Source organism: Syngnathus floridae, chromosome 2 (assembly GCF_059516105.1).
Source record: "Syngnathus floridae isolate MCC-2025c chromosome 2, RoL_Sflo_1.0, whole genome shotgun sequence".
NCBI classification, from domain to species: Eukaryota; Metazoa; Chordata; class Actinopteri; order Syngnathiformes; family Syngnathidae; genus Syngnathus; species Syngnathus floridae.
Window position 1 is genome coordinate 26947823 of NC_142414.1, and position 25929 is coordinate 26973751.

The 25929-nt window shown below is 42.8% G+C and overlaps 3 protein-coding genes across 13 annotated transcripts in view; 1 reads left to right on the forward strand and 2 right to left on the reverse strand.

The window, feature by feature from the left end:
• Window positions 1–24592, reverse strand: LOC148402945 (sodium-driven chloride bicarbonate exchanger-like). Of its 9 annotated transcripts, XM_088397787.1 has the most exons (27): window positions 18698–18959; window positions 15629–15658; window positions 10270–10351; window positions 9122–9265; window positions 8904–9045; window positions 8391–8551; window positions 8044–8232; window positions 7857–7945; window positions 7073–7230; window positions 6916–7003; window positions 6568–6714; window positions 5923–6023; window positions 5579–5753; window positions 5323–5456; window positions 4991–5236; window positions 4773–4878; window positions 4285–4446; window positions 4104–4217; window positions 3782–3943; window positions 3469–3720; window positions 3321–3389; window positions 2809–2982; window positions 2573–2695; window positions 2428–2492; window positions 2230–2334; window positions 1797–1834; window positions 1–1176 (listed from the first exon to the last, which is right to left on the reverse strand). In XM_088397787.1, exons 1-26 carry the CDS (start codon window positions 18818–18820, stop codon window positions 1822–1824), a joined length of 3354 nt encoding a protein of 1117 aa, XP_088253913.1. In that variant the 5' UTR covers window positions 18821–18959; the 3' UTR covers window positions 1–1176; window positions 1797–1821. The 9 variants fall into 9 exon arrangements, with proteins under 9 accessions (XP_088253913.1, XP_088253942.1, XP_088253933.1 ...); XM_088397816.1 differs by lacking the exons at window positions 1797–1834; window positions 18698–18959 and adding an exon at window positions 24574–24592; XM_088397807.1 differs by lacking the exons at window positions 1797–1834; window positions 18698–18959 and adding an exon at window positions 19014–19151.
• LOC148402946 (serine/threonine-protein kinase 24-like) lies at window positions 19067–24100 on the forward strand. The gene is made up of 11 exons (XM_088397890.1): window positions 19067–19722; window positions 20111–20341; window positions 20454–20510; window positions 20664–20772; window positions 21069–21226; window positions 21290–21475; window positions 21541–21692; window positions 21808–21931; window positions 22163–22231; window positions 22320–22456; window positions 22525–24100. Exons 1-11 carry the CDS (start codon window positions 19687–19689, stop codon window positions 22556–22558), a joined length of 1293 nt encoding a protein of 430 aa, XP_088254016.1. The 5' UTR covers window positions 19067–19686; the 3' UTR covers window positions 22559–24100.
• The window catches only part of donson (DNA replication fork stabilization factor DONSON), an 8339-nt gene continuing 2414 nt past the window's right edge, over window positions 20005–25929 (reverse strand). For 2 of the 3 annotated variants that reach the window (XM_088397876.1, XM_088397856.1), the window contains exons 8-12: window positions 25703–25849; window positions 25275–25473; window positions 25018–25087; window positions 24816–24946; window positions 23976–24750 (exon numbers count right to left, since the gene is read on the reverse strand). In XM_088397876.1, the coding sequence (XP_088254002.1) occupies window positions 24610–24750; window positions 24816–24946; window positions 25018–25087; window positions 25275–25473; window positions 25703–25849 (688 nt within the window). In that variant the 3' untranslated portion in view covers window positions 23976–24609. Of the gene's footprint in view, window positions 20237–23975; window positions 24751–24815; window positions 24947–25017; window positions 25088–25274; window positions 25474–25702; window positions 25850–25929 lie in introns of those variants that run through there. The other variant, XM_088397866.1, reaches the window with a different exon arrangement.

The window sequence follows — 25929 nt, forward strand, 5'->3', positions numbered from 1 at the left end:
TATCTTTATGTATGTTTATTTAATTTTTTATAGACACGCGAATCAAATCCTTTTCATTCTGCTGAACAAAACCACAATTGAAGAACAAATCGGAACGGATTACTTCACAATCGCCAGTCAAATTGTCAACCGAATGCACATGGCTATCGTCTATCAAAGTTTAAGGCAAACAAAAATACACATAGATGCAGTCAAAATATGTGATAGTGATATAATTTTGACCTCTTATTAGTTTAAGCATCGAGAGAAGCATCAAGGAAACATCTACGTCAGAAAAAAAGCCTCGGACATCATTTTCAGTCCTATATTAGTAACACTGAATAAAATAAACTATAGTGTGTATTATACATTGTTAAGACTGATCAGCACATATTACAGGTTGCCCTTTGCAGAAAAAAAAGTTTTTATTGCATCTCTAGAAGTACTAATGGTGCTGTTTAAAATAAAAATCATTTTCAACACAACACAGAAGACAGATTAGGTCCGTGGATGACACGTACTGACAGCGGTAAAGATTTTTGTACAAGCCACTCGAAAGGTCAGCAACAAACAAAGAAGAAAAAGACCAAGTAGCAATTTGCCAAAGGAGGCTAAGATCACGTGCTACTTTGCAAAAGATGAAGGGAAAACAAAACAGCTGGAACATCACCAAAAATAATAAATATACAGAATATATATGAGATTTAATATATTTCCCCCCCAAAAATGTTTTACTTTCGACACACTTTTCACAGAAATTCTAAATTCTACAATAATCACATATTTAAGCAATTGAACTATTTTGCTGAGGCAGGATTTTATAAATGTTCTAAGTTTTTGCGAAACATATAAATACAATTAAATATTTTTGAAAAAGTGTCCTTCACTTGGCCCGTTTTGTTGCTGGTTTCACGCAAATGTGCATTGATTCTTTAATATAGTCGCCAATGTTGCTTCTAATGTCATGTTTCATACAGAAGTTGCACACGACACACATAGTACTAATAATTAAAAAAAAAAAAAAAAAAATCACAGTACAAAGGTGGTGGAGTGTGGCACAGGTTTTTTTTTCTGATGGACAAAAGAGACAAAACAACGGCATTGTCTGCCAATGTGTGTCATCACAAGCTTGTCTCCCGATCCAAGCTCTTGTCGTGTCTCCGACGTTTGTGGCGCTTCTCAACTTTTTTGGGTAAACTGGGCAGGTGAAGGGGAGAAAAAAAAATAACACAGTGTATTGAAATACCAGCAAATTACTTTTTTTTTGTAAATGCAGAGGAAGGCTGAGGGGAAAATATCAAAGGAACAAATTAATTGACTAGAGCACAGCACAACTATCATCTCAGTCCCAAGATATCATGCAGACATGCCCCCTAGTGGCTGGAAGCAGCACATGTATGTCAGTAGCACAATCTGATTGGATAGATAGGTAAATATAGAGTGGGCAGATCAACTCAAAATAGTGACTGTGGTTCCAACTTCAAAACGTGAATCTCTCTCTTATGATATATGGACACATGATTTTTTTTAACACGCTGAAAACGTGACACGATGACGAGAAGTTCATGTCTCTAAGTTGAGTCACTGCCACCTTACACCAGTTATATTGCAAATTTTGCCCGAAAAGATCATCTCAGTGACAACTTGTACCTCAAAACTCAACTGATATGTTGAGTTTCCATTCAATTTTTCCGAACATGCAAAGGGGCAAACATGCACGGACAGCAGAGGCGCATGTCTGTATTGAAAACAAACGCATTCATTTGACATGACTGCAGCCCTAGCAAACCCTAAACAAGCAACAGGACAAGACTCACCTTTGGCTTCTCAGCTTCTAGGAAGTTAGGAAGGGGAGCTTGACGGGTGGGTGGAATGAAGCAGAGGGAAGCAATGCAGGAGATTCTATGTTAGTCTACCGGCTGGACAACCATGGGGACAGGGCTGCTCACAATTCATGTTCACGCAAACATTTGTTTAAACAAAAAAAAACAGGCCTTCAGGATAAGGAAGTTCTTTAAGTTGATTTAGCAAAATGTAATTGAGTAGAACAAGTTCTAATCCCTGTAGCTCCAATGGCTGGATGTAATGGTAACAAAAGGAAAATAAAGTGACCTAATAAACAATTGGTGTGTTGACAAAGAGCTAATATCTATGTTTGTAGAGGCGTGAACTACTTGAACCTAAACACTATTCTGGGAAAATTAGATTCTAAATAATAAAGAGCCTAAAAGATTTTTGCTGTTGGTTTACCTTTTAGCAGCCGGTTCCTTCTCCACGGGGTTCACGCCCTTCCAAACGTTCCCGAAGGAACCCTTAGACATCTCATCAGTGATGTTCACAGTCGCCGGGTCGCCCCTTCAAATATAGAAAAAAGAAATCGTATTTGAAAACACAAAGATAATACAGGTTCAATCTATGTGCTGGTTCCAAAATGGATTCCAAACTTACTTGTAGTGTCCTTCAAGTGGAACCTGCACAATGCCTTCTTCTTCTACAATAATACTGTGTTCCTCCTGAGGAGAAACGCAAGCGAGCGACCGTCAGCAACGCAAAGGAGACGTGGTCGTCTCCACACCTTCACGTATCACTACACCTCTTGCGCGGCATCTTCAAGTTTCTTCTTCTTCCATTCTGGCATTAAGTCATCCAACCAGCTGAGCTCTCTCTTGGTGAAGATGAAGTCCAGGAGCTTACGAATGAAGACGAGTGCCAAGACCTTGAGTAAAATAAATTCAATAACCACTTTTTGTTCACGCACGATGAGATCATTTTCAATGCGTTGCTTTCTGGACTTTTTGTTGTTGTTCCTGTCTTGTTTTTTTCTTTTACCATCATCGGGAAAACGATGGCAGCCCTGGAGGTCTTGATGACCCACAGCAGCACCAAACAGCTGAGCTGGATGACGGTGAAGAGGTGCACTTTCCTCAAGGGAACGTGGCGAAGGTAAATGAAGTCAGGTTGATGTTTGGCCGGCATCCCATACAATCTGAGACGGTCAAAGAACTGTCAACAGAGAGGTCAGATCAAGCTACAGGACTCCTCTTTTCTCAAAAACATGATGTAGCCATTGTTATCTGCCTGTCCGTAACTATTTCTTAAGATAAAAAAAATGAAATGTCAAATGCAAACATACTGAACTTAAGTTAAATATAACTGAATTGTACATAGGCCATGATTCGCTCGCGTGCCACTAGAGGGAGCCCACGTAGCACCCTTGAGAGTATCACTGTTCGAGACGATCCAAGAAATTTTGAGATGTTGGTGGTTAAGAATGATCACATAAAAGTTGTGACCAACTAGAGCCAAACCAATCAATTGATTGGACAAAAAAAAAGACTCACCTGGATGCCTCGAAGTGAAGACGCCCCCATGTAGAGAAAGACTCCATACAGCACAGGCATCGGGATGAACTACAATTCAAACCCAGAAAAGTCATTTGTGATGTCTCCATATTTACACGGCACATATTCATCAATTTATTTTGCCGACCTTCAACACTGAGGTCATAAAAACAGAGCAGCCCATGAGGGTGAAGATCATGAGGCCGGTAAAGCGCTGCTCACGGATGCCCAGGAACTTAGGCTGCTCTCCGGGTGCAGAGCACTCGGACTCCAGCTTCAAGCTGTTCACGTGCGAGATAGAAAGCACGGTGGCGGCCACGAACCACGGCAGGCCCATCACAGAGCACACGCCCAGCATCACCCCGACCACAAACAAGTCAAGGTGGTAGCCACAGCCTTTCTGAAAAAGCACAGCCATTTTCAGAGCTTTTTCTCCGCAAGTCATTTCCAGGTGTAGATACCTTCAGCTTGTGTTCCTTCCTGTTGATAATCACAGCTGTGATCTGTTGGTCCATGAAGATGAGGATGGTGCACAACAGAGCAGGGATGAAGGTGATGATGGTGGTCCACCATGGGTTGGGGCCCACGGGGTTTATAAACCAGGTGCGATCATCTCTGGTTGGCTAGAGTACAGTACAAAGAGGCTCTTAAATCTTGAATACATTTCTTTTTTTCTTCAAGACATGAGCTGTGGCTGTGGTTCTTCTTTTGCAGTAAAAAAAGCCAACCTGAGGAAACCTTTTAACAAGTGATCTATGATCGTTTGGGCTGGGTAAGACTCACTTTAAACTTGTTGGGAACTTGTAATTTTGGTGAGGGAATGCCCAGAGCGTAGTCAACCAGAACCATGGTGAGGATGGTGATGAAGACTGCAAAGTCACTGATGATGGCCCGAACCTGAAGGCAAACATGGACAAAAACGTCATTGAGGTCAGTGCCACAAGGTGGCTCAGTTGCTACTCACCTTGGTAGGAAAGTAGCGCCTTGTCTTGAACTCCTTAAGAAAGGCAGACATGAAGACGGTAGAGAAGAAGAGGACCACACACCAGAAGAGGACGTCTGGAATGTAAGGGCCGTGGGGACCACAGGCGCTGCCCTTGAATTCCCCGTGCAGTGTTTCGCACTCCTACTGGCACCAGAGGACACGATGAGGACGATCGCGGGATCAATGACAACGGAAATCTTCTAAACATGTTTTGATTTGTAATTGAGACTTCATTTGGATGAAAACATCTCAGCATTTTTCTGTCACTATTGTCAACAATGAAAATCACATTATTTTGAATGTAGATTTTTTTGGTCACAGAACAATGAGTGGGGAAAGTCTGTCTAGCAGTAATGGCACGACTCATGGAGTCTTTGCGGTGGTCTCAGTACTGACACTTGCGGTCCTCCTAAAAGCGGAACTATCATCTGGACATGAGTGGTTTGTAAATTTCAAAAATGACTTACCTTAACTTCCAACATGGTCCAGTTGACCTCAGAGGCTGTGATGTTTCTCTCCTGCCACAACAGCCGAGTCTCATTGCTGGGATCTTGGGGCTCTGCACAAGTGCACCTGTGTAGACCATCTAGTCACGTCTAGATAATTCCAAGTTGGTAAATTGATCTTTAGTCTTAGCTCACTCAACAATTATAGCAAACAGGGTTCTTCTTTTTTTAGCACTTACGAATACAGCGTTAGCTTCTGAAGGTTGTTGTTTTTATTGATGGGGTAGTGCACGCCCAGGTGGATCAGTTTCTCCAGGGCCTCATAGATGAATATGATGCAGATCAGGGAAGCAAAGGCTTCCTCTGTAAACCTTGTGATGTAACAAACAAGTGAGCTGGCATCTGTGGCCACAAGCAGGAGACAGAAAAAGGACGTCCAAAGGCCGATACAGGCCCTCAGGGAGAGGTAGGAGAGGCCGTAGTCCCTGCAAGAGGACAAGAAAGTCCTCAGAATCAACATCAATTTGCAAAATCATTCAAAATACTGAGAGAAAAATAAAAAAAGACACACTTGCAGAACTTGAAGAGGATCTTCTCAAACACAAGGACCGGACCGGTGCTGCCAAGGATTGTGAGTGGCTGCCCGGCAAAAAGCGAGTAGGCAATTCCAGTCATGGAAGCCCCGAACAAGGACTCGATAGCGCTCTGAAAACACGGGAACGGCGAAAAACTCTTTTGCGGGAAATGTCAAATGGGAGCGACAATAACTGAGGTTTTGAAGCATATACAAACGGCAATAAATGATGATTATTTTTGAATCCACTTACCACACGTCCTTCGGTGGCTTCACCAAGAAGACCTCCAAAGGTGATGACAGGTGACATGCAAGCGCAGTAAAGGAAAAGGAAGGAGGCCAGACACTGCAGACTAAGGGCATCCGTGTAGTCCGAAAGGTAGTGAGGGGCCTTTCGCTTGATGTCCATGATGAAACCGCCAAACAGCCTTGGAGGGGGGATCAGAGGAGCATCAGAGGAGAAAAACTGTCAGCGGTGTTATCTCATTGCTCCAAGTGGTTGTGTCAAGGTGCACTTCCGTAAGAACATGGCAAGGTTGAGGTGACATTTTAACAGAAGAGGCGAATGCATGCCATGGCTGTCTCTCTTCGACCTACTTTCCAGTACGCTGAAGCTCAGGGCCACCGTGGCCTTCGTGTTCCTCTGAGTCAACAAGATCCGTGACTCCATTTGGAAGAGGAGGAATCTTCCGCTTTTCCTGTAGAAGAATAACCGAAAATATTCACTCCAACCGCCACACTGTGTTGTGTGCTTCCAAGTATTTGATTTTGAGAAGGAAATTGCATCAATAGGCAACTTGAATGTAGAATATCTCAATCCTCCTACTACAGCTGGTACATATTGAAATGTGTTCATTATGAAAAAAAAATAAATGGTGGTCATCAGTGGTGTAGTTCAGCATTTCCCAACAAGTGTGCCCATGCAATATTCTTTGTTTCATCATTTATCCCCAAATTGTTATTCATTTACTATCAATAATGTATTTGTTTGTCATCCATGGGTATCTAGGTCAACACCATGTAGTGAGTGACAGGCAGAACAAGGAAATGCACTTTCCATAAATGGCAATTGTCCCGTGTATTGATTTTTTGGGGACACTTTGTGTGTAGTGAGTTGTTTTTTTTACCATGTCATATAAGTGCCTTGGCTCAATAAAGGTTAAACGTTCTGGTGTGGTTTGTATATAATCCTCTATAATAAATGCAAACTCCTAACAATACCTTCTTTTGGTGGGAGTTTACCTGAGAGGGCACATTTTTGGGAGGTTCTATTCTGATGGAGGGATCCCATTCTCCAGGGGGTAACACTGTCACTTGGTCCAGGAACTCATCAATACCAGCCACCAGGTCATTTCTGTCTTTGGCTTTGTACGCCACATCGTGGAAAATCTGTTGAGGGAAAAACTTTGGTTGTCATCCCAACGTCTTCAAAAGGCAACATCTGCCATTGATACATAATAGTTGCACTGCTGAAAATCCTGATGCATTCATCCCTCTGGAGCTTCCTTTTTTTTTTTTTCAAAGGGCAGCTAGAGATCAACAGAATCTGTCATCGTTGCTGCTTTTAGAGTACCCGGACCAAAACCTCACCTCGTCCGTCATCAGGGTTGCGATAGACCGTCCGATTTCATGATACTGCGGACCTTTGCCCAGAGGCCCGAGCAGGATGAAAAGAAACCTGCGAGAGAGAAGACACGGTCAGGGAGTGCGCTGGATCATCTGTCCAAAAAGAAACACAGAGGTCAACCTAGTGGTGATGGGAACCTCAGCCAGGCCGCTGAGCAGCACAGCGGGCGCCAGGCGGACAAAGGCCACCACAGGGCGTTCGAGAAATTCCAACTCCCCAACCAGGATGTTGGAGGCCTCTGCGCCAGGTGGGATCTTCTTCATGAAGTGAAGGTCAATCTAATAAACAAAACTTGTAAATAAACGATCGACTCTTTATCCTCATCATTCTAGAGAGAGTTATAGCGACTAACTTATTTAAGACCTTGTTTTGGGATATAGTCAATAAAAAGGATATTGTGAAAGTACAGGGCAAAGTTACGTACGAGTTGTGTGAAAGGTTGGAGTCCCACAAGGGTCAATACTAGGCACAATATTATTTCGTTTAATGTCCAATTTAACCTGCCAAAATCAATCATTGGAAGACTTGAATATCTTTATTTGTTCACATCTGTACTTGTTAATTATTTTCTCCCCTTGTTACAGGTACAGTAATTCTGTCTCCAGGAACACTTCTCCTTCTTGTAGGCCATGTTGGATTAGGATTTTACTCATAAACAAAACTATTCACACTCATATTAACACCTGCGGGGAAAGTGAGTGCGCCTGGAGAAAACCCACGCAAGTATGGTGACGATGTATTTTCACAATGTCTTTTTCCTTATGTAAATAGCTTGGTCCTCCAGTTACACGATGTCCAATTTCCCAGGATAAGTTGCGAAAGCAGACCATTCCACACGGTACCCAATCTTAAATCAATAATCTCACTTTTCGGCAGATAAACAGCAAAAGCAGCGGTGGCTCACCTTGCTGAAGTCGACGGCGCTGTTTTCTCTACTGACGTCCTGTTTGCCCTCGGTCATCGCTGACTGAGACTGAGATGAAACCGTTTGTCCTGTCAAGAAAACACTGATATCAGGTCAGCCAAAATACATAACTGGATGTCATTCGTTTGTTTATTATTATTCGAACGAATGGCTAACGCATCCTCACCATTCTTATCCATGGAGTGAGGCTCTGATTGCTTCTTGCCAATGTCTGCAAAGGAGCGGACAATGGGGATACGGTTGGCGAGCTTCTTGTGGTTCTGGTGGTGATGCTGCTTGAGCAGGGCCTCACGAATCCTCCTCCTAGCATCCTGACCCAGTTGACCAGACACTTCGTGCTGATCCAGGACCATGTCTGAAAAGGTGAGCAAGCCAGAACTCGTGTTTTTTTAATCACAGATGGATTCTATACTGTAATTGCTAATAAGTGTGGGCTCATTGTCTCCATGGAAAAGAAACACTTGTGGATGGATAAAAATGATTTGGCGTATTTTTGAAAAAGCATTGTTGTACCTGCAATCTCCTCCAGCGAATTTGCTCTCATGTCCAGCATAACAGTGCCATTCATGATGCAGCTGCGGAGCTCAAAAAGACTGTGGAGGGACAGCGTGGCCACGTAGGGCTTACTCCATCGCTCGCCACCATCCTCGACGTCTTCCTCAAACTTCAGCCACCTTTACACACAAATACAGCAGCTGTTGCCAAACCATCAATGTCTGGATGGATTGCAGAAATGATGATGTTTGTATTGACTTTTTATTGTTTGGTATTTGCGTCTTAATTGGATTCAATTGAGGGTGTTAGATACCAACACAGATATTCATTCATTGGTACTGATACTAAACTACTTGGACTGAAATTAGAAAATCTGTTTGGAGTGAAGGCAGAGTGACATTTAGAGGAGACCTAAGAAGAAGACGTGGGCGTGAAGAACAACACTTTGTCCGCATCACTCCATCCAAGATTTTGTTTGCAAACATGAACATGTCTCCAGGGTAGGATGTGGTGCAAGAAAAACAAGCCCACCTGGCAGTCTCCTTCCATTCTGCATCCTCGCCCTCTCTGAGGCAAATTTCATCCAGCTCGGTGAACAAGGCGTGCGGGATGTGCTCCTCATCGCCATCCTCTGTCCCCAACAAGAACTGCACCCTCTGGGCTGGTGTGTCTGCTGCAGCAAAGGACGACGTTTCATTTCTGCTAAAACCGCAGCCACGTGAAAATGTAACGAACGTCGGGACACCGACTGTGTGAGGGAGATTCTCGTCCATCGTCAGCCGTGGAGTCCCTCTCCTTGGAGCGCTTCCTGTGTCTGTGGCCGTGGTGACGGTGGCGGCGATGTGATCTGCGGCCCAGAGGAACATGTACCCCGATGTATAGAGTGCGGTGACCTGGAGTCAACAAAAAAGGGGGGAAAAAGACATTTGGGGTGAGAGCTTTTACTTGAAGCTCTCGTTCACAGGAAATATCTCTGCATTAATCTGTCTCCCACAAAAAAATTTTTTTTTTTTTTTAACAACAAGAAAAACAGAGCCGTAAAACACTGTAATTTACAAAAGCATGGTCATAACAAATGATGTCAAGAATTCAACAAACATTTGTGCATTGTAATTAATGAATTGCAAGTTTTGCTGTATGTGCAACTTGGCCACCGGGGGCAGTATAATACTGCCACAACTACAGCACGTAATTCAGTATTGTAATATTTGTCATATTCGCCATTTTTTGTCGAGCATAAAGAATGCTTACCTGTGAGTGTCACTATTGTGTTGCTGCACCATTTGTGTTTGAATATCCATTCCTTAATGTGTTGATTTATTTGTCTTCCAAATAAAAATTGTTTGGTGGGGCTTTTTCTTGCTTGTTTACGTTGAATGCAGACCTAGCACCGTTTTCCCTCACATTTTAGCTGCCACGATTGTGCGTGCGGAATTCGAGCATGCATGCACAAGGTTAGAGTGAAGATAATCTGAGCTGACTGTCTCCTCTTTTTTATTGCAGTGGAGCTGACTGGCCGGCCAGTGCTGCACAGCCCCAACCCTCCACCCATCTCTGGCTCTCAGCTGAGTGCTCAGAGAACTGTGACTGCCCTGTTCTTGCCTCCTGCACCATATGAGGTGCCACAGTAAAACCAAGTCCATCTGATTCTACACATACAATAAGCGGTTCAGAAAATAGATGGATGGGCTATTCATTCCAGAATTTGGAGATAGGAGTGGTTGGTCTGCTGATTTTCTTTTTTATTTTGCGCAAACTTGAAATGAGTGTTGTATGGTGATAGGTGACAAAACATTTATTACATACAGTACAAAATCAACGCATGGACAAAACTTGCCTTGCACAAAATGTAACATTTGCTTTCATGAATAATATATAACACGGAGAGGGTTGTTACCTTCGAGTTCTTCCTTCTCAAAGTTGGTGTTCAGCATGGAGCGAGTTCCGCCACGGTCCACCACTGCTTCCTCATCAGTCCTCTGACACAAACACACACAGACAAGGCTTGCTTCAGGACTGGACATAATCTAAACTCGAACATTTCTTCAACCTTATGCTTTTCTTACAAAGGTATGTCCAAAGCTGCACCCAAAAAGTGAAACCCTGCATCACGAACTGTAGACATGACAAGTCAGCCAATTTCAATACAGTATTTGAAAGCTGCTTTTAAAAAAATAAAATAAAAATCTGCTGTCCAAATTAAGTAGCTCTGACCAACCAATCCGAGGACAGAAATAGGCCAACGTCAGTCTGAGCTTTCCGGAATTTGCATGTTGCATATACCCCCACCTGGGATTCGAATGACCCTGGGCAGATTATATGAAAATGAAAACACATCATAGCAGAAATCGAAACGACATAGACATGACTGCTGATAGTGTTTCGGCGTCCATGTAGCACAAAATTGCTTTTACTGTCTTGGGCGCTCACTTGTCTTCCACACTCCGGGCTCTACTTAGACGAGTAAAAGCAAGCAGCAGACAGCCATGAACCCTCGCTGTCGGGTGAGGCGGAAGAAGAGGCAGAACGGAACGCCGGCAGGAGCACAAAGATGAGATTCAGCCTCCCGGCTGACAATTTAACCAAAGCCGGCCGAGCTCACCAATGGCCAAACAAGGGTGTCACTGCAGGAGACAGATCTGCCCCTAATACGAACTAATTCCACCATGAAAAATGCAGTGAGAATGACGAGAATTTTTGTATCTTTGATATTTTGATGCAAACATGAGACATGTTTTAAATTGTGATTCGAAGCTATTTACCTGATGCCAAGTGTCAGGGTCAAAGGTCATACACCAATCACCATTGTGAAAACAAAATAAGTACACATGGAGTACATCGTGACAGGCTTAGGGCTGAGTATCCGACGCTTATCCGGCAAAGATTAACGGGCAAGTGAAATGGTGGCACATCACTCTCTCACACACGGACGATAAGACGGAAGATCAAAAATGTTTCGTGGACAGACGCGGCAAGCTCGCGCTGGCGCGTTGGTATTCAATGTCCGATGAGATAAGTCCGTGTTAATTGACTCAGACACTCAATCGGGCAAAAAAGAACACAAAAGCTTGTCTCAGATTTACATCACGTGACGGTGCAGCTGGAAAATGCCGATCGAATGTTCAACTGCACTACGTCCACGACTGCTGTTCCTTTTCCTTTGATGTAGCTAAGTAAGGAAAGTAGACATTAAACATTCATAAACATAGAAACCCGGCAGTTGCGTGACGAACACGCTTGGTGTTAAGTGGTGCTAACGTTCATAGCAAATGCGTGTGTAACTAACATTAACATCCAAAGAGCTAGCTTAAACCAAAAAAAACAACACGCTTAGAAATTTAAGTTGATCGACTGCAAATGGGACAACACGCTACAGTGATGAAAATTGTTTGCTGATCTCATTTGACTATTGTTCAAATTTGTTTGGCACAAAATGGCGGCTGGCGGGTAAATGTTATTCATCAAGTGTTGATTAGAAAGCAAAATTGTTTTTTGGATAGGAGGCTAAATACAATTAGTCTCATAAATACAAGTAAAATTATCCAATTTAAATATATTTAATAGTACAGTAAGTCTTTAGGGAAAGATTTAAGCAGAAGCTTACGCAACGTTGTTGTTTTTTGTGCTAGCGTATTTGTGTTTATTAGTCTAAATGCATATAGGCATGTCTTTTGTCTGTGTAGTTCATCAAGAAGTATCCCCATAACAGCTACATTTTATATGAAGGCCTAAAGCCACTTTTCAGCTTGTAAACACGTCAACTTTACCACTCTGCGATGATAGTTATAGCCTACCAGCTAACGCTAGCTGTCTAATATGTTCCGTGTGGGGACTTGGTACGGCTCTGCACCTTACAGAATGTTTCCTACCCTCCCAAAAAATCAAATACATGTATCTATTATGTAACGATGAGCTAAAATATCCACCCAGCAGGCCTCTGTTTCTATTTATAGGCCGTAATGATACAGCTAGCTGAGCCTAAACCTGAAAGCATTTAAAAAGAAATACGATGAAAATGGAATCAGGAATTTCATGAATGATGTTGTGTGATGCAGGCTATCAGGGAAGAAGAAGGGAGCACGGAAGCAAGACTGCAGGAGGATGAACGAGGTGGAGGAGGGGTGGACATGCGACCATGCGTGATAGAGACATGCTCACGTGTTTCTGTATGTACAATCCATGATGATGAAGTGCCAGCCGCAACATTCTGACCAGCGCTGGCCCAATATCATGTTATCCGCTACAATAAATGAGAATAACAGTTTTGCTCTGATAGAAATGACTCCAGTCCAATGTCACGTTCCTCTTGTGAAGGTCAGGATGCTTTTCTACGTGTTGCCTGCCTGTCTTCTTTTTTTTCTAAATTGTCAATACACACTGTGTGTAACTGTATCAAGCTTATGTTTTTCTGCATTTTACATATGAATGTATTTGAACTGTGCAAAGCCTTTTGTGAGTATTCTCTGAATAATAAGCAATAAAATATATATGTTGAACATGTTTGGGAAGTGCTAACTGTAATTAAAATATCTGGTTGATCTTTTGGTCAGTTAAAAAATATGATCCGGGTTTGCTGAGCTCAACAATATGATATTTATTTTATTACAAGTTCATGAAGCATCCAAATGACTGAAGTGTGAACCACCAACACAAAATATTGAATTTACTTTTTTTTTTTTAAGCCTATTTTGAGGGGGCTATACCGTAACGTGACAAGCAGTTTCTCCTTCGTTCGTCACCACAAATGAATACAACAACCCAGTTGGCAATTGCTAAACTGTGCTAATGCAGCCGCCCTAATTAACTTTGACATAATAAAGCCGCTATGTTTTCCAACAGGTGTCCGTCCCTATAGTGTCATGTGAAAATGGCGAATCTTAACTCTCGCTCGCTCGCTGGCTGGCAAGTCACGGACAGCTGGGGAAGGTATTATGTGCATTAGCCGCACTGTTACATCACAATCAGTAAAGAACGGCGCACAAGCTTTCAAAACATTAACTTGGTTGTTTCAATTCATGCACTCAAATCTATATCCGAGCAATTAAAAAAGTCCAATTTTCCACATGATGTCCACTCTAGGCTTTGAGCAGCTTACTTCAATTCCTATATTCCACACATGCTCCTTATGAGTAATCCTTTCCCAATATCATGTAACTCTGTGGAAAACAGGTACAATGTGTGACCTAATTTCGGCAATAAGCTATTCATGGGTGTTCCCTGGGGAGCAACATAATGAAGGTTAAATTACTATTGTGGGAGCTACAGTATACTTCTCTAAAAAAAAAAAACAATACACCACAGCATTTGACACGCAACAGCATGTGAGCTTGAGGAAAAAAAAATGGCTTGAAAGACAAAGCAATTTGATTTATTTCGCGCTGCATAAGTGTAAACACTACATTGTGGCGGCTTTTAGTTGACAAAGACGGCGATGGATTATCGCTGGCTGTAAGGGCCTCTGCGACTGGCGGGTGGTTTTAGTTGTCATGGTTTTTCATCCCTACAGATGGTTACCGTGGCGATGATAACTGCTGAGAGCATCAGCACTTAGAAAAATGGAAATATTCCGTCTGTATAAAAAGCCTTGTCAAAAAAGTACAAACGCTTTTTTTTTTGCTTTTCTGAACCCGATGAAGTCACCGGACTCATTGCAGCAGATATAAGCCCCAATCTCAGAACAGGACGGTTCCATCTGTCAAGGCAAGCTCCTCGGGATCTCTCACATGCGCACATCCGAACCCCGTCGGCGAGAACTTTCCAAATCAAATGAATTTCAGCAGCCTACCTGGTAACTAAATCTCTTGTTGCAGTCCACCGAGAGCATTTTGGGTCCCTTGGGACGGGACAGGATGGTTACTAAACCCCCTCCCTAAAGTGGTAGGATGAGAGGGTCAGAAGGGTTATGCGTCCCAATCGCAAAGATGACGTAGCTCACAGCGATGTCAGCTCGGAATGGAACATGGCGAGCTCACATCCAAGAAACGGAGCTCAGCTCAGCTCAGCATCAATCGTGTCTCGTCTCATCCAGGGTCAAATGTTTGTGCCTCGCATCCATCCGCCAATCCGCCCATCACCCGCGAGCACCCACCCAACCAACAGGGATTATAGCGCTTGTGACATCACCGACGCCAACATGATTGGAGCAAAGCTCGTTTCTCTCCCGGCTTGGTAGATTTGTTATCTCAAGTCGGCGTCCCATAAAGTTTACAATCAAGAAAAAGAACAACAATCGTGACAATGGTGCCAGAGTCCAATCAATGCAATCGACAAGAAATATAGACAGGAACGATCAAGTGCTGGCAACACTTGATGAATATAATGATAGCCGACATAAAGATGATTGTGATTATAGAAGCCCATCCCTTTTCTTTCACACACTTCAAGCGCCCATGACCACTAACCAACCCGTAACACCAACCAACCAACCAACCAACCAACCAACCAACCAACCAACCAACCAACCAACCAACCAACCAACCAACCAACCAACCAACCAACCAACCAACCAACCAACCAACCAACCAACCAACCAACCAACCAACCAACCAACCAACCAACCAAGCATCTTGCACATTCGCAGTTAGCGGAAGGTAAAATATTGCCATTGAACTAACATGGCACATGTAAACAAAATATTATAAGGTCAGAAATGAAAGATTTTACAAAATGTAAATGTAAATAAAGCAAGGAGGGGGTGAAAGGAAAAAAAAAAGTGCTTCATTTGTGTTTTTAGGTTTGAATCGGAAATGTCCCTGTTTTCCCTTTTCATTTTAACATTTAGTACAATATTGTATCAGTCAGCCTTGAAAGGTCAAGCTCGTCCATACGTACACGGTGCAACCTTGAAGTGTTAAGTTAGTGCGGTGTGCTGGCCGCTTTTTACTTACTGTCCTTCACGCAAGATTACAAAGTTGCGATCCATCGCCCCCCCAAATGTGGAATGCGCTTCCGCTTCGGTTAAGAGATGTTCCATCCACAGACAACGTTAAAAAGTAGTCAATAGGACATTTCACAAAAGACTTTTTGTATTACTTTTAAATACTGTGTGACTAAAACTTACTGAATATTGAAGTCGTTTTCAAATGGACCGAGCCAAAGTAACATTTGAGCATTATACACACTTTTTTGATGCCTGCCTTGTCATGGTCACAAAAGTGAATTTGCTTTTAGCTCTTGGTAATTGAATTCAGAAAGGAATCCAAGCCAGTGTGTGCTAAAAGCCAAATTAATTGAGGGAAGAAAAGGAGTGCACTTACCACATTTTTAGTTTCTTGCACGCTTTGTTCCTGCAATCAGAAGACATCAGTTATTAGGACAAAGAAAGAAAAAACAAATGTCAAAATGCTAACAATGAGATTTGTCGATTCATCGTGATTAATTGTTCAAGATCATCCAAATTGTCCTTCAACTATCATTTAAAATTCCCTTTTAAATTCCATTTTAAAAGTTCAAAGCCTCACAATTCCTTCTCCGTAGAACTATTCAAATTTGGATTCATCGCCTCAAAGAAGCAACTTTAAAAACCTCAACGCCATGTCCCAGATTTTTAATGTCGCTTTTGTACAATGATAAAAGTGAAGTCCATTACAATCAAGAGCCGTCACAAAACTCAACATCAAGTTCCGTTCAATAGAAAACATTAAGTCCAGTCCAGAAGCAATCATTGCTGCAGAAATCTCTGGTAATACAATTCAGTGGTAATTGATAGATCAGTTGTGGTTTCCAACCTAATTGACAGAACAGGCACACAATCACATGGAGGCTAATATATTTTACTAGCTCTGTATTATTTTTTTTAATTTCCTGATTAAAACACAAAGTTGAAATTATTTGCTTGCATTCCTGTACATGCCAAAAAACATTTTTAAAAGGTGACTTGAGCTTTAAATTTGTTTCAAAATGCTTAGAGGAAAATGGAGAAGCCCACATTAAAGATTATGAAGTGTTTTATGGGGTCTCTTGGAAAAAAGAAATTTTTTTGAATGTATTTTGGGTCAGCTGTAGCATAAACTGTAAACTGGGTGGTGGTCTAATAATTCTTTCAGGCACTGACTATCGTCGGAATTGATGCCTGATATTTTGCTTATCTCTGTAAAGGTAAATATTGTTTTGTTCTGGAGCTTATTAACCAATAAAGAAGTGATTTCACTTCACTGGTCTGAATGTATCATCGATGACGCCATATTGTGGCAGGCAGAAAGTATAAAATGAACCTAACATTTTATTTTAGGTCATCAACATTTTTCCAATGTTGAATATGTGCATAAGCTCAATAGAAGCATGCTTTAAATCATATTGAATCACATCAATACTCGCTTCCCGGACATGATTGCTCCACTATTGCTCCACATAGCGACATGACATCCTACTGATGCTATGACAACACAGAGAACAAGCACACCATGTATCCTAAAATAAATCTAGTCAACATTTCCCATTTTTTTTCCTCCTGAATAATGATGAGATGACGTTATCGTTAGCTACATGAAATGGGCCTCTGATCTTAGTAAGGCAGGTGCTCAATCTGCCTCTGAATCACCAAATAATTAATTCCAAAAATGATGATGGATTTCAGAGAATTTAGTAGGGGGGCCTTCTTGTTAGTTGAAAGATGCCTCATCCTAGCTCACAGGTTGCATAAGAGGCTGCAGGTAGTAGAGGGCGCGTGAAGTACACTCACATTGGTTCTAACTGGACAAATCTATTTGGATTTCGAAAAGCACCTCTGTTTTGATTGACAACGACAGCACCCTATCAATTTCACATCATGTGTAACATGCAGATTTCACCAATACACATCACGCATCATTCAAATTTAATGAGGATGGTATAGTTTTTGCTTTAAATGACATTGAATTTGGAATGTGTGACAAATGAATTGGACTGTAATTGTAAATCCCAATGGCAGTGCACCAGAAGGATTCAAATGCTTCTAGTCATACTAGCCAAGGGAGATGAACCAAGAAATTGACCGTCTTGTGTTGAATTCTAAAGAGAAATAGCCAAACGTGGACATTTCACACACGAATGAAGACAAGTCATTTGACTCACCGCTGGCAACAGGGGCTCCATTTGAGCACCCTGGTCGGTAATGTCCATCTTTTCCTCCTCCTCCTCCTTCCAAATGTGTTGCGCTTCTTGAGTTGAGATGCCGATTAAGGAGAGTGGCTGCTATGTCTCCTTCTGCCCTCCACTCGCAGTACGGTTTATTTACCGGTTGGGCTTTTCTCAAATGGAGGTGGCAAAGCATGCCCTACATATTTTACGCATGGAGGAGGGAGCTTGCGCCAGCCCACAGAAACGTACGTGGGGAGGGGGATCGGCGCCAGAGAGCCTCCGTACGAATTCGTCGTAACAGGGATATGCGCATAAATGTATCAAATGTAATAAATACAGCAGAAAGCGTGAGTGGTGCATTAACATTTTGTTTTTAATTTACGCCCACGAACACAACAGGGTTTGTTACAGTGGCAGCGGGATGGAGCTGATTTTTTTTTTTTTTTACGTAGCCTGGATGTGTTAACATAACGGAAATAAAGTCACAGCATAATGTGATCGTGACCACATTTCAGTCTATGCGGCACGCGATCATGTGCGGCCATCGCGCATCATGACGAAGGATGCTGCGGTACCTCAATCTTGTACTCTAGCGCCCCTATCTGGCCAAAACTGGGAATTTTTTAATGTTTACCTCGAGTTGTAAAGGGCCTCTGTAGTAGTCACAGATTAGTAATATTCTATTTATATTTGTTTGGTACTAGAATTTATTTGTCACACGTGCCAAATTCCCTTTACAGTTATTTGGTTCTCAAAATCTTTTTTTTTTTCATGTTGCATCTTTTAATAGACTGACACGTCACACATCAAACTATGCTAGTAGAGAAAGCTACAATCATCATTCAAACCATTTATCCTGGTTATATTGTAATTTCGTATACTGGACTGTAGTATTTGATTGGTCAAACATTAGCTGGAGTACTCTGGTTTATTCCTGCTGTAAAAGCAGGGAATTATACAGCATTATACAGATATATATATTGAATTAAGTTGGAGGAAGGAAGTCAGAATGTTATGGAATGGTAGAAAGGAAAGATGATATGGAATTCAGGATGATATGCAAGGAAGGAAGGATTGAAGGAAGGAAAGTAATAAAAGACTGAGATGAGAATGAAAGGAAGCAAGGAAAATTGAAGGAAAGACAGGAGAGAGAAAGGGTCAAGGATTGCATGAAAGGAAGCAAGCTAACCTGAAACCCGAAACCTTACTTTGAAATCACAAATCTTCCATAAAATCCAAAACACTTACCTAAAACTCAGAATACAAATCTTTGCTTGATGCAAGAACTTAATTTCGGAATTTTTGGGGGGACTTGACAGATTGGAATGAAAGTGCTGCTGTGAGTCACAGAGCTGTGGGAAAATGTTTGGCAAATGTTGACAGTAGGGCATTTACAAGATTGACTAAATGCCGCATTTTAAAATTGTACAGTCGCTACTTTTCTTGTGGGCAAATAAATTAACTATAGTATAGCATCCAAACATGGTTCTCTACACAAAGCAGGAAATCCGCGAACGATGTTTGAACTTAAATAGTTTTGTATGAGCGCAAACCGGTAGTGTACACATTTAAAAATACACTTGCCCAAATAATCTGTCGGTTTCTTCCACCACCATGGTGTAGTCCGGATCCGAACCGCCCTACACTCGGACGTCATAACTGACAAGATGGCCGGGAGTTCGGGGCAAAAGTGAGGAAGGAAACCAAAACACGGGCTGCTTCGAGCACATGACGAACACTTAGTGCGAAGAGAATCGCTTCAAAACTCCGCTATTTTAAGGTCCATTATTGCCATGCCAGGCTCGTTGTTGTTTGAGGCCGCTACTTGCAGACAACGTTCGGTTGTCTGCTATGATTGGCTAGCTAGGTAGCGAGCTAACAATGCTATCTGTCCACCGTGCTAAAACTGTTACCGAAAGGCTTCACTTTTATAAAGTGACAGCGGGCTAAGAGCTTTGCATCAACTTCCATTTGGTTTCCGAACAACATGAGAAATTGCTGTCATATCAAAACGTCTTCCGGGCGTCGTTATTAAACGGAGGAGTTGAATAACTCGGAGCTTGTCGACTGTTAGCAAACGTCCGTTATCTTGAGTGATGCATTTTATTTTGGAAGGGAGACTCTGACACCATTTGAAGTCCACAATAGTCGCAGTACCCGGCCGGACCTTGTAGTCCCGTGGGGCCAACTGCCCATTCACGTCACTTAACGAGTAGTGGACATTAGTTGAGCCAAGAAGCTCTGAGCCAGTCCCACCATGGCCCATCCCCCTGGGAACCTGCCAGGGATGCAAGTAAGAGCAGCCTTTCTCATCTCCAATACTTTGTGTTTCAAATATCAGATGATCAACAGAGTGGTACGTCTCAAATACCTGTGACAAATTCCAGAATCTTGCACCAGATTCTGTTCCGACTTTAGGGTCAAGACAATAAACATCAAGATTTTTTTTTTTCTGTTGAATCAGAGTTCCAACTTTATAAATCTGATCCCATTTTCAAAGGCATCCTAACATTGGAAAGGTTGCTTATACACAGTAATAATAATTCTAAAGTCATTATAGAACGTCACGGGTGTGATGAATAAAATCTCCTCTGTTCTTTTAAAACAGTCTTCTGTTCTTTTTCTCTTGTTTTGCCTCCCTAAACCTCTCACTCTTCCATCCATCCATCCGTCTCGGTCAGAACGTCAGAGTGGACCCAGAGGAGCTCTTCACCAAGCTGGAGCGTATTGGCAAGGGTTCGTTCGGCGAGGTCTTCAAGGGCATCGACAATCGTACTCAGAAAGTGGTGGCCATCAAGATCATCGACCTGGAGGAAGCCGAGGATGAGATCGAAGACATTCAGCAGGAGATCACTGTGCTGAGCCAATGTGACAGCCCCTTTGTCACCAAGTACTACGGCTCCTACCTGAAGGTAATGCTTGAGCCAATTATAATTTCCCGCTATTGGGAATTGACAGAACATCTTCATCACCCACGTTTTGGTGATTTGTGATTGAATCCTGTTATGCGTCTCAACTGCATAGGATGCCAAGTTATGGATCATCATGGAGTATTTAGGAGGAGGCTCAGCTTTGGACTTGGTAAGTAAATCCGTCTTGTCAGATGAATAATATCCACCTATAATTGAGGCCTGATTCTGAAGGAATTTAGGGCCATAATATTTTTTGCACTAAAATTTGCCATTTGAAATAAAGTTTCAGCTCTTTCTTTTGAAATGTTTTTGCCTTTGGAAGATGGAGCCAGGTTCTCTGGATGAGACCCAAATTGCCACCATTCTGAGAGAGATCCTTAAGGGGCTGGAGTATCTGCATTCTGAGAAGAAGATCCATCGTGATATCAAAGGTACGGTTTGGTCCAGCTGTTTACAGCATGAGACCGGAATTAATAAATAGAAATAAGTAAAACAATTTTACGCCAGGGATTTTTGGACAACTGCACTTTTTTTTGGTGCCAATTTTGTGAAATGTGTCTTATGATACTTCACCTCTGAATCAAAATTGAACTCAGAGCTTTACAATTTATTTTTAGTTTGTTTCTATTTTTTGATTTTTCTAATCAAAATAAAACATTTTTCAACATGATTTTTTGGTGCAAATTCTCACGTTTTGTTGACTGCATTTCAACCCTGCTCACCTCAGCCGCCAACGTGCTGCTTTCTGAGCACGGCGAGGTGAAGCTCGCCGATTTCGGAGTGGCCGGCCAGCTCACCGACACCCAGATCAAGCGCAACACTTTTGTGGGCACGCCTTTTTGGATGGCTCCCGAGGTCATCAAACAGTCTGCATACGACTCGAAGGTGAGCGACGCAAGCGAGCTAACTCAAAGAGAAAGTCTGGCAACAATTCTACGTGCATTTCAGGCAGATATTTGGTCTCTGGGCATCACAGCCATCGAACTGGCAAAAGGCGAACCGCCGCACTCGGAGCTCCATCCCATGAAGGTTTTATTTCTAATTCCAAAGAACAACCCTCCGACGCTGGAGGGAAACTACAGCAAGCCGCTCAAAGAATTTATTGAAGCTTGCCTCAACAAGGAGCCCAGTTTTGTAGGTATTTTCATCCGGCCATCTTGTTTCCCTTCAGCCGTGCGTTTAAAACGTTTTGTCTCCAGAGGCCGACTGCCAAGGAGCTGCTGAAGCATAAACTGATTGTGCGCCACGCTAAAAAGACGTCCTATTTGACCGAGCTGGTGGACAAGTACAAACGATGGAAGGCCGCGCAAACCAGAACCACGAACGAGTCCAGTTCCGATGACTCCGACTCGTAAGTGTACAATAAAAGGATCAGAGATTGGGTTTTATTAAGCTTTTTTTTTTTGCCAACTCAGCATTTTTCTATATGGCATAATGTCAACTTGTTTGATATACGTATGCGTTAGGGAGCAGGATGGGCAGGCGTCGGGCGGAAATGACTTTGGCAGCGACAACTGGATCTTTACCATCCGGGAGAAGGACCCAAAGAAGCTACAAAATGGCGAGGGACAGTCAGGCGCAACTGAGCAGGTGCCACGTCAAGTATTTGTTATTTGGGTGCAATACTTTTCATGGATCCTTTCGTCTTTGACCCTAACCCTATTTGGGGCTTTCTGTCCTCAACATCTTGAACTCACCCACAGAAGGCTGTCTACTATCTTTGACTTGACCCATTTCGTCATTCCTGTACAATATCTTTAAGCTCTTAATTCCATCCAAGTTGCCTCCTGCTCTACTCTCACCATCTTCTCTTGCGTGCAGACGAAAGACATTCCAAAGAGGCCTTATTCACAGAGCCTGTCCACAGTCATCACTCCTGCATTCGCAGAGGTAAGTAACAATTCCGCCGCCCAAATCCACCACAAAAAATATCAAGAACCCTTTGGGTCGGTAACTCAAGACTTGTTAACATTCCCAGCTGAAGGCCAGACATGAGCAAGTCAACCGGAATCCCGTTGTCTTGGACGGTTTGAAGGAGGCCATCTTGCGGGCTGAGGAAGCCTACCCGGGCATTTCGGATTCCCTGGTGGCGCACATGATCCACAGGCTTCAGAGGTACCACCGACAACACCTCTCGTTGTACTGGCAGTAATTGATGTGGAATTTTCTTTCTGCTTTTTCAGTTTCTCCACAAGCAGGTCGTCATCTTCTTCGTAAAGCGAGTGGCTCTCTGCTCCCCACCCACGGAACCATCTCCATCCTACAAGCACCCCCTTCTGCCGTTCACTCGGTAGCAGCTGATCTCAATCAACATATATTCCGACGGGACTCGTGCCGGCTTTGCCGCTATGCGGCAATTGGCTCGGCCAAGAGACGAGGCTCTTTTCGCCGCGAGGCAAGACTTCAATCCGGCCCCTCCCTTTTAACTCGAGCTTGCAGCGTATCCCACTGGAAGCCTTTGACAGAGCATGCGTGTCATGGTGTCAACGTCCCGTTTGCGCCAACATGCCCAAAAGGTAAATGTGGGAAAACTCAGGTAAAATGCTTTATGCTGGGGTTGTTACTTTGCAGGGGATTGATTAATCGCTGTATACAAAATGCCACCCCACACATTTTGCAGATGCTTCTACTGAAAGAGAAGAGAATAAGCAGAAAATGTATTTTTTTTTTGTTTGTTATGGTTTTGGTTTTATCTTATTTCGTTTGAGTTAGTTCTATCAGTCAGAGTACAGAGCCCCAGACATAATTGAGACAGAAAAGGAAATGCTCATTTGTAACAATCAAAGAGATTTAACATACGCATGAAATTTGACTTCGACATACTAATTTGTGGACACAGAATACTTATTTGTCGATTAGGTATTCCCAAGAACAACTTGTGTGGGTGGATAAGCAAATAGAGCACACAATAACCGCACTTTTTTTTCCCCATTCATTCAAATTCCAAATCGCTTATCTTTATGCCTATCCCAGTAGGCACTTTGACAAACAACAGATATTTTGGAGGTCGATCGGCCTATCATGCATGTGGAAGGAAACCGGAGTTACCAGAGAAAAGCCTCGCAGGCATGGGGAGAACATGCAAACCTCTGAGGTGGACATGCTATTTTTGTCTTATTTAATTTTTATATTCTACCCACTTGTCTGGGGCTCTGTAGCGAGTTAGTCATACTGGTGTTCTCTCTGTGTCAATTTACAATCGTTTCATTTCAATGGCCTGCTTAGTGCGACGATGTTTTAAAGGATGCGGGCGGGGGATTTTGCGGGCTACACGGCCAAACAATGCCACTCATCAAGAAGTGCCACGGCTTGACTTTTTTTTTTTTTATTAACTGTTATGGTCTCCATTTCAGATTTTTTTTTTCTTTTCTTTTAAACCCACGAAAGTGTGGTCCGAACTGAATTGAAAGCAAACATTTTTACAGTTGCTAATAGCCATGTTGCTATGTTTACTTAAGAGCTCCAGAGTCTACTGTGCTAAAGCAGCAATAATGTTGATAAGTATCACTTGTCAGCGCAGGTAAGAAGCAAATTAAGAAATATATGGTATTTTTATAACTGCAGTTATGGAAATATGGAATGCTTAGCTGAAATTAAAAAAAAAAAAGCAACACAAAAAAAATCACTTTAAGGAAATTGTGTACATTTGTTTATCATAGCAAGCAGTTTATAGTAGTGTATATAATATTTGCTCGAGTCATTGGAAAAATCAAATGTAAGCGTTCAAAGTGGCATAAGAAATAAAGATGCTACTGCAGATCGGATGACTCCACACTGGTGACTTGTGCACAACATTGCCACACTTATTTGTATGCTTTGATCATTTATATAATACACAAGCCATTTTCTATACTTTTTATACTGAGCCGGCTGGTTGAGATGGAATCTAATCGCGGCTGACGCTGGGATACGTACATTTCCTGTCAGTTAGGGCACGCGTTCACACCAGCAGTTATTCTCCAAGTCTGGTACGTATACTATAACACGAGTGGCACACCTCTAATAATCGCCGCCTAAAAAGTTCAATATAACTGAACTGTAAGTTAAGAACATGAGCATTTCATCATTTTAACACCCCCACTAATTATTTGGCACAGCATGTGAGTTCAAACTGCACTGTTACAGTGAGCTCAATCACGAGCATTTTTTCAAGTCAATGTTTTAAGCGGGAAGCCTTATTTTCTAAGTGCACTTTCATTTGAGGTGAAAAAATAGAATATAATGGCACGCACCCCTTCGACTAGGATGAATCAAGAACCAGGACCGAATCACTTCTTCCAGGCGTAGCTGTAGTTGTTCATGGAGATCTGCGTGAGCGCCGTCTTACCCAGGCTGGATGGTTGCTGTAGCTGCTTGATGGAGGCCGGATGGAGGCCAAACGCAGCGAGGTCCTCTGACCCACTCGTGCACTATCCCAAATAAAAATGCAAAACATCACAAAAATGCATATTTATGGAATTGGGATTAAGTTTACCTGTTGCTTGGTTCCATGAATGTTCAGGATGGCTGTGGGCGCATGTGTGTAAAGAGTCGCTGAGAAGTTTCCTTTCTGCGCGGGGCGGAGCAGGGTTGTGATGGCGTGCAAAGACGACGGCAGGATGGGCCCTTGAGGACGACAAAGAATCATTTCCCAGATGCCGACCTGTCTCGGGGCTGCTCCTGTGTCCGCTCCCTACCTGTAATCTCCATACTGCTAATGTTCTGGTAGGCAGTCCCAACTTGGCTCTTCACATTCACACAGCGAGCCTGAAAGGGTCACAACACACTCAGCTGCCGAGGTCATTTGAGATCTTTTACGTTCACTGGTGGAAGTTGCAGGTCTTCTGCTTCAGTTTACTGGTGTACTTCAGTAAATAAATCGGAATTCATTTGACAAGGCCCTGTCAGAATTGACTTCTAGTTTACAGTACTTTTTTTAACCTGCCGTTGGTACCTTAAGCGAATGCATGGCAGCGCTTCGAAAAGCAACCGGGGCCAGTAACGTCGGCGGAAGGCCCGCCTGAGACCCGGCCGCCGCCACCACGCTCTTGCAGTTGATGAGGAAGTTGACGAGCGTGAACGTGTGCGCCCCCTCCACGCACACCACCGACTCGGGCTTGCGGTCCAGCCTGAGCGCTCGGTCTTCCTTGCGACTGCACGCAAACATGTTAAGGATGAGACGAGACAAGAAAACGGGGCATCGCACTGACGTTGAAAGACTATCAAATCATTTGATAATCGTTTATTCGATTGATTATTCCATCGATTTATGGGATACAATATTCCGCATTGAATTATTTCACATTGTTTATGAATTGTTTGCCCAATTAGTGTTTATTGGGTATTGTGATTTTTTTTCATTTTTACACCCCTATAGGATACAGTTGAATGCCGATGCTGTCTGGCTTCTTGATCTTGTCCTGGACTCCCATCTCCTTCAGCCACGAGAGGCTGCCACCTCCATCCTCGTCATCATCGTCATCATCCGGGCCGTCCGAGCGGCACGTGTCCTCTTTGTGCTCACAACCACTGTGACAGAAAGAAACGTGTTTGAATAGATAGATACAATCGATCGGATCGCTCGGTCATTTTTTTTTGGCATGGGTTTG